We start from the raw sequence: 8645 nt of genomic DNA, 5'->3' as shown, positions 1-8645 counted from the left end.
CTCAAATCAAGTGAAACTTTTCCACACGTGGTGTGAAAAGGTGTTGCCATCCTGTTCCACTGCTGCTCACTACACTGCACAGACTCTTTAGTCTGTGTCTTTAGTCTTTAGTCGTTTATCTCTTTCCTACTTTCCATGTTGCTTACATGATAATGGGTGATAATCTCGTTTTTAAGAATAAAAATGACCCAAAAATAAAATATTGAAATTTTATTGGCAAATATTTCAGAAACCAAGCATCATGCAGATTAGTAACAAAACATTTTACAATACACATGTAAAATGTAGATGTTCCGAAACTCATATAACTGATTATGAAAAATCATGGAATTATAAATTCAGCACACAGTTTAAAGTAAAATGTAAAGTAAGCTGTAATGTGTACATCAGTCTACTGAAAAGAAACTGAAAATTTGCTTTTAAATTTTATGTGTTATATATTTCCAACATTTAATCACAACCCAACACCATTCTTATATTTGGAATACAATTCATGTTTTGTGAAATAACCCTGTAATATTTTAACCCTCTACATATTTAAACCCCAAACACACACATTACAACATTATCATCATGCAAACTGAAGTGACTACAGTAAAACTAATTTTTTAATAGTACACAATATTTCTAGACATTTTTACTGATTTTGAGTTTAAATGCTCTTATTCTATTGCTACTTTCTAAAAATAAATGCTTAAAAAATTACTAATATGATCTACCAATAGAAAAAGACAACTTAACTTGCTATTTTTTTTATTTTTTATGATATTTCAATGGCAGAGATCAATCATTTTATACGTTTAATACTACTACTTATTATCATCTTCCTTACCATCGTCATATTTATCATGAAGCTCTGAAGAAAACGTGTTCATGACCATCAGACATTTTTACTTTAATCCCTGCAGAAGCTGGCTGTACTCTGCAGTGTTGGTGTCCTCATGCTGGTCCTGAGTCACCCACGCATCCAGACGCTCACGCTGCTTCTGATCCAGGATTCCCTTGCGGCTGTACTCTGACACCAGGTTTCGGTATCCTGCTTTGTAGTAGCCTTGTATGTCTTCATCGGACAAAATGTGACACTGAGACTGAATGCTTTCACCTGAAATTACACACAAGAATGTTATTAAGTGCAGCAACATGACAGCTCTTTTACTCTTAGACTATCAGTTGTTTTATGATTTGCATTTAATATCTTGTGTTGTATTTAATGTCATGTTCAATGTGAAATAACACTTTGACTTCTGTAATGTTTCACAAAAGCTTTAGAGACTGCTATTTCATTCTGCTGTATCAAAAACTCTTTAATCTCTCTAATCTAACTGATTAGTAAGATTAAATTTTCATCATATAAACTGCTCCATTATCGTGTCTACAGAAAACAGCCTGACCAATCACAGTATCTGCTGGAGGGTAGATCATGCATGTGTTGTGCAGGATTAACACAGAGGAGTTTCTTACCAAGAGCTTCTCTGAGCTTTCGTGAGGTACGCGGGTGATGCAGAATCATGCAGTGTTTCAGCAGAAGCTCCATGTCTCCACTAATCATGGTGTCTGCTAGAAGTTTCCTGTAAAAAAAGAGAAATGATTTGTGAAATGATTGATGAAAGCAGATTTACAATTTTTCTTAGTTTTTATGAAATAATCAGCTGCTTGTTTACATTTGTAATCCTGTACCTAAAATGTTCAATGTTTAATACTACTCCAAATTCCTGCATGTTAATTGGAATTCTGTATCATTTTCTTGCATGAGGATTTCATCCGTAACTTTGAACATTACCTGGCCACCTGTGAGCGGCTGCTTGGGCCTGTAGTCAAAGCTTGTCTGTGATCTTGTCCCAGAACCTCCATGGCAATCAGGTTCAATCCACTGTTGTCAGTCTTTATGCTGCTGATCAGTTTATAAAGCTCCGGGTTTTTATTTTTAATCTCGCTCCCTGAGTTTGGGTCTTCTATGGCCATCTGAGCCAGTCTGATGGAGTCCTTTGGTGGAATATGGCTTGTGTTGAGCGTTATTGTGTTGTTCTTACTGGACCTTCGAGCACTTTGAACACTGTCCAGAGAGAATGAGAGAATGAGAATTAATGACATAATGAAATTAGCATGAAATCTGCTCATTTAAACTAGTAAGCTAATTTAGAGCTCAGGTGTTTACTTGATCTTCGTCTAGCTTCTGTTTATGTATGGAATGTACAAATGACACACCTGGTTATCTATACTATTTTTTAATACCTAAATTATTTTTATATAACTATATCAGGTTAATCATCTTTCTTTCTTATTTCCATGGACCTCTTTACTGTTGTGTTGTGAATAAAGAACAGAAATCACTTTCAGCAATCAGATTCTTTACCTGTTATATTCACCAACAAATCCTAGATGGTACATTTTGATAAGGATCCGTTTGTCACTTTTGATGAATCTAACACTCTGTAAGTATTCCTGCAGTGCAACATTCGTCTCCTTTTTACTTCCTCTAGTTATGTCATATTTCCTTGGGTTTTTTTGGCAGAAGTCGTATCCTCTCTGGAGAATAAGCAGGGGTGTGTACGATTCAAAGTTTGTCTGGATCTAATGAGAAATTAAGAGTGTGAGATTAAATACAGTCACCTGCACATGTAATGAGAGATGATCAGGATTGAGTAACAGTGTACACTGATTCACCAGGAATGGGATTTTCATCCATCCATTTTCTGTACCGCTTATCATACACAGGGTTGTGGTAAGCCTGGAGCCTATTCCAGGGCACTTGGGCAATTCTTTGTGAATTTCTCTCTGGGATGAATAAAGTTATCTATCTGTCTGTCTATTTCAGTACATCAGTAAATATGAGCAGATCTACACCTAAAATCTGGCTTTTCTACTCAGGATGTGCACAAGTTGTTCCATGAAGGAATCAGAGCCTTAAATTGTGTACTCACCTCATTTTTTACTTTCTCACGTAGAATTAATGCTTCCTTCTTTGGGTCTTCTGTCTTGCTGCCAGTTGCTTGAGCTACAGCATCATAAAGAGCAATCTCACGATCCGAGTTAACGCTGATTATCCTGCCATCGTCCTGTACAATGTCAAAATGGCCGCTGTACATCTGTGCATCAGCTCTGTTTTAAAAAATAAAATTAACTACATTCAGTACACAAAGTTCATAAGCATTAACATTGAAATGTATTTCTATATGCGAACTGTGTAATGCTCTAGTGATTAGTCTTACTGTGATGTAGGTGTGGCTTTTGCAGATTTAGTTAATCTCAGTTTTATATCGCCTGCTGATTTGGTGGTTCCTGGGTAACGTTCCTCAGTGAACTGTTTTCCATTTTCATCAATGACAGTGAGTTGAATCCCTTTTCCGTTCAGCAGGTTACTTTTTGTGAGCACATACACATCGAGGGCTGTAGCAGGCTGATTGGCTTTGCACATTTCTTCTGTATACTGCATTAGCTTTGTTTTGTCCTCATCTGACAGCTGTTCCACTTCTTTGTGGCTCGTAGATTTCTTGTTGTGTTTTTCTCTCTGGTCATCAAAGAAACTCTGAGTTTTATGTCTGCGCATGACCTTGTCTAACGCCTTTCCTGCAGCAGTGTTCAACTGACTCTTAAATGTGTTGGTCATTAAAGAAGTCATATGTTCAGAACAGGAACTGATGAATTGCTCAGAAACTTTCTGAGAGATAATCTGTAGAATTTCTCCTTTAAGGCGTTGTACATCAGGTAAACTGTGTCGTCCATCTTGGTCATACTTTGTCATATCTTTCTGAAGCTCACTGATGCTCTCCAGTAATTGAGGAACAAATTTCTGGTCTATTATCTCTTTTGTTGGTACGGCACCTAATATTTGACAGAGATTTGTTGTGTACTCAGCTACTTTCAGAGCCAGCTTTGCCGTTTCAAGCACACCTGACAGTTTCGCTTTATCCATAAGCTCTGTTGCAGCTTCACACACCTCAGAGAGTTTGCTGATAACTTCCCGTGCCTTGGTACAATCCAGTATGAGGTAAGGAATTATCTCTTCGGAGAGCACACCGACTGATTTTTTTATTTGCTTCTCATAATTCTGGTCAATCTTGAAATTCTCTTTTTCCAAGGCAACTTTCGGAATGCCTGAGCTGATGAATTCAACCAGAGTCTGATCCAGTTTACTGCTCTGCTTCACTGATGAAGAAACAACATTCTCAAAACTGCTTCGTAAAATCTTCTTAAAGACTTCCTGGAGTGCTGCATCGATTGCGTAGTTCATGGCAGTGAGCACAGACTTTTTCCCGATTTCCTGAAGTGCATATTTAGTTGCAAATTTGAAGTTCTGTTTGACCACTGCTGAAGATGTCATGTTTTTCATTGTAGACTTAAAAGATTCTTTACCTAGGGTTGATAAACTAGACTTAACGCTTCCTTTGAATGAAGTAAACATTGCCTTTCCTGACTTGATGAATTCATTCGCAACAGAAGAGAAAGACTTTGTACCATTGAGGAGACTTTTTGTCACTTTAAACACTGAAGTAACTGCTTTCTTGATAACGCTAAAGCCAGCTGTTAGCAAAGCAAGGCCGATGCTGATACTCTTAGATATTGCCCATGACACCCAATCAAATGTGCCTTTAATCATCCCCTCTACTCCACTGATCATGTCAGAAACTCCTTCTGAAATCAGGCCCATTCCGAACTGGCTGGCTGTTCCAAGTGTCAGCGCACAAATAAGAATCCCAGCAAGAACCTGTACCACCCCGAGTATGAAACATATCAAAGCATCTATGCAAAACTTGGGCTTCTTTTTCACCTCAAAAACAACCCCCAGGCCGTAATCGTATAGCGATCTCAGCTCATTAGTGATGATGAAGTCCTTTTCTTCAGACAGCACGTAGACTGAACAGTCCTCTGTAATGGCATCACTGTTGCTTTTCTCCAGCTCTTTAAGCTTATTCAATGCATTATCAATGTACGTCATCCAAGACTTAAAGATGTTCATTCTGGCCTCCATTTGACTCTGAAAGTTGTTGTTTTTGTCTGTGCTCTGATCTTTGTTACCAGTGACTGATAAGTTACATGAGACCATTGTGTTTGAGACTTCTGAGACATAGGCGTCAATTGATTGCTTCGCATCTTTCAGCAGTTTCATAGCATCTGCTTTATAGTTACCCTTACCGAGGTTGATGGTGATGTACGCCTGGTTATAGAGTGCCACAGCCTTGTAGTGTGGGTCAGAGTTAGCAACTTTTTGCCAATAGGATTCAGCTCCAAAGGCATTGTTGGATTTGTCACGGCAGTGTAAATCAGTTCTTACAATTGCCTGTTTGACATGATCATAGAAATTATCGCATTCTCCTCGCAGCAGCTTTCCACTTGTTTCGTTTATTGACCTGATAAGGTCTGCTTCAAGTTTTCTGAAGTCATCATGCCTATTGATGTCATCCTCGTGAAGGGTCAACCACAAGGCCCAAGATTCTTTCAGAGCGTTGATGGCTGGCTGATAATCAAACCTATTCTGATAATGTTTAAAGCAATCAGGAATATTCTCGAATTGCATTCGCATGGGGTCCAGTTTTTCTTGCTGTGTGTAATTCCCATCAAAGTCCTTCAGCAATGTGCAAAATGTGGAGAACAGATTTTCCTTTAGGTTTATTTCAACCAGCTCATCACTTTCCATATCATGGATTCGTTTAATTTCATAATCCTCTCTTAGCTGACGCATGATTTCCACAGACTGATCTTGGTAAGCGGGTGCAAGATGATCACAGCTGACAATCATCTGGACCATGCCAGGATTGCCTTTTCGAGACGTACGACCAAATATTTGTTTCTCGACTCTTCGGTTGGGTGGAAAGTGAGTAAGTAGAACAAAAAGACCACCACACTTATTCACACTTTCATCGACCTTTATGTCTGTCCCCCGTCCTCCAAGATTTGTAGCAATGATGATTCTGCCTGCACAGAAGTTCTCTCTTTCAATGTTGTGCTTCTCACTGATTGTGTACAGAGTAATCTGTTCTGCCTTAACTCTGCCACCACCTTGTATTTTCTTATGTAGTTCATTTGCTGTTTTAACATCTTCACAAATTACCAAGACAACTTGTCCTCTCTCTGCTACTTTCCATGAAGTTTCGCAAATAGTCTGGATCCATTGGTCATTCCCACCTTTCACTTGGATGACTGGAAGCTCCACCACCCTTTTATGGCGATGTGCAGGTACAGTGTAGCTCTTTGCTTTATAATGTTTTGCCAGAAAGTCCCAATCTGCCTTACCTCCTAATGTACCAGAAACACCAAATATGCCACTCCCACTGAGGTACCTTTTAAAATAATGGAAATTTGACATGTAATTTGTCACGTTGGATATTGGTGAAATTGCAAGTTGGTGCTTGAACTCCAAGAATTGTTGCAGACCATTCCCCCACTTCTTGTTTTTCTCTAGCACACCACTGGCTTTAAAGTCCACTGGAATTATCGCATTATACTTGTCTCTGTCATGACTGTCAGGAACGTCTCTCTCAGCAGCCGCTGAGGTGTCAATCATGTATTCCCGGCCCCGTGTCATCTCAACAGCCCTTAGTGCATTCTCAACAAAAACTGGTAACTGATTCTCAACATAACTTTTCAAGAAAACAGGAACGACAATGAAGTTGTTGGATTCTTCCGCTGTTTGAAGGTTATTCGAATACTTAATAGATGACTTTATTGTGCTTACAGTTGCATCAATGAGCGATTTCTCAGACATGATTTCACACGCTAGTCCTCCTTCCAGCAGTAGAATTTCAACATTAAGGTCACCTTGTTTTTCCCGAGCTTGAAAACATTTGGCTTTCTTGTTCTCTAAAGAATAGCACTTAAACACTGCACTGTTTTCCAAGACCTCCTCAAATATACTCACAAGATCATACTGTTGTGAAACACCAAGTTTCTTCATGACTTCAGATAATGCTTTGGACATTTTGTCCTCATTCCCATCATCCTTTTCTTTCTTGGTCTCAGCTTCATTTAACATATCAATATCCTCCTGGGTATAGAACCCCAAAGTCACTCCAGGCAACAAGATCTCATTTGCTGAAAAGCTGTCTGATGTTTCCAGCCCCATAACGGCTGCTGTTACAGCTTTATGAAAGTACTGTATCCTTGTCACCCATTTTATCTCCCCTGTTTCAAGCATTTCAATTGGTTGACAAGAAGATATCATGGCCCATATGTTGGAAAGCACTTGCTCCACATGCCTAAATCCACTAGATTCATGGGACAAGAATGTAACTTGAACTCCATTGTCCAAGGTCATATAGTCCACTTCATCCACTATTACAAGCTCAAATGGCCTTGTACCACGAGTAGTCCTCTTCTCAAATTCCTGTTTAAGTATGTCTGCTGCAAAGACTCCCACTGTGCCATATACTATTTGTTGCCTGTAAGCATCTTTAACGCGTTCCTCTTGTTCGTCTGGTGTAAAGTTACTTGAGAAACGTGGAGGTACTACAGACGAGGTGACACCAAACATTTCAAAAAACTTTTTCCATTCTTCTTGGTCTCGTTGGGCAAGGAGCGGAGAGCTTGTCACAATGTCCACTTTTGTTCCACGAATAGCCAGAATTGTTGCAAACATGGCTAAGATACAGGACTTGCCCTCACCTGTGCCAATCTCTAGAAGACATCCTTTATCTTCTGTCAGCTGTGCCAGGAGGAGCAAAAGCAATGATGCTAGTTGTGTACATCTTGGAAAATAGCCTTGAATCTTTTTGTTGTCTTTTGTGGTGATGGTTGAGCAGTCTTGCACTGCTATTGACATTCCAATTAATACATCCTTTAGAATGTTACTATCTGGGTTTGTGAGATTAAGAGAAGTTATTTTCCTTTTCAAATCATCGATTTTTTCTTTGTTAAGGTCCACCAATTGATATTTTGGGAGTTCTGACTCCATGTATCTAAGCACATCCTTCAACAGCACTAAGACTTTCTCTGGGCAGTTTGCTTCACGAAGTTCCTTCACAATTGTATCAGCGTCTTTTTCCTTGTCATGTTTTATTTGTTCTTGAAGAAACATTAAAGGGTTTTCATTTGTAAGAGCAGAGAGAACAAGGATGCAGTCCAGGTGGTAGGTTTGTGCTGTGTGGAGAACTGAATCGAGCTGATCACATTTGATAGCTGGACTTTTGCAAATGAAGAGCATTATTTCTGTTGGTGTCCAGATTTTGTTGAACAATATTTGACCCAAAATCTCCCTACTTTTTGGTGAAAACTCTGAGATCATGTCAAGTATATTTAATAAAATGTGTTCAGCCAAAGTTGGATTTGTGGCCTGAAGATGCTCCACCAAACCCAAAAGAAAGTTGTACTTCTCCCAGCCAAGTGGCTGATCCCCATCATCTTTAGCATCTGCAGTGCTACTGTGCAGAATGAACTGTAGAGATGCTTCGAGAACTGTGAGCTTCTCTGTAAGAGACAGTTCGTTATATCCTATAGCTTGATCAAAGGTAAACTGAGACCCTGCTGAAAGGTTGTTTTCTCTACAATATTGAACTGCAAGTTCATTCTGGAGCGTCTTAATCCTGTCCCAAATCTGGTTGTGCTGTACCTCTTTATCTTCTGTAATCTGGTACTTTAACAGAAGGTCTTTGAATTTTTCTTCAACATCATTAACCTACGTAAATGTGCAAAATAAAAATGGATCTCAGTAA

At 39.1% G+C, this 8645-nt stretch overlaps 1 protein-coding gene across 1 annotated transcript in view; it reads right to left on the bottom strand.

Moving 5' to 3' along the window:
• Window positions 1-187: 187 nt before the first annotated feature.
• LOC125244980 overlaps window positions 188-8645 on the bottom strand; it is a 28347-nt gene continuing 19889 nt past the window's right edge. The window contains exons 4-9 of the mRNA XM_048155378.1: window positions 3210-8608; window positions 2922-3099; window positions 2354-2571; window positions 1781-2053; window positions 1462-1568; window positions 188-1102 (exon numbers count right to left, since the gene is read on the bottom strand). Coding sequence (XP_048011335.1) covers window positions 891-1102; window positions 1462-1568; window positions 1781-2053; window positions 2354-2571; window positions 2922-3099; window positions 3210-8608 — 6387 coding nt within the window. The 3' untranslated portion in view covers window positions 188-890. The remainder of the gene's footprint in view (window positions 1103-1461; window positions 1569-1780; window positions 2054-2353; window positions 2572-2921; window positions 3100-3209; window positions 8609-8645) is intronic.

Source organism: Megalobrama amblycephala, linkage group LG14 (genome assembly GCF_018812025.1).
Source record: "Megalobrama amblycephala isolate DHTTF-2021 linkage group LG14, ASM1881202v1, whole genome shotgun sequence".
NCBI lineage: Eukaryota > Metazoa > Chordata > Actinopteri > Cypriniformes > Xenocyprididae > Megalobrama > Megalobrama amblycephala.
This window is presented reverse-complemented; position numbering and strand designations above follow the sequence as displayed.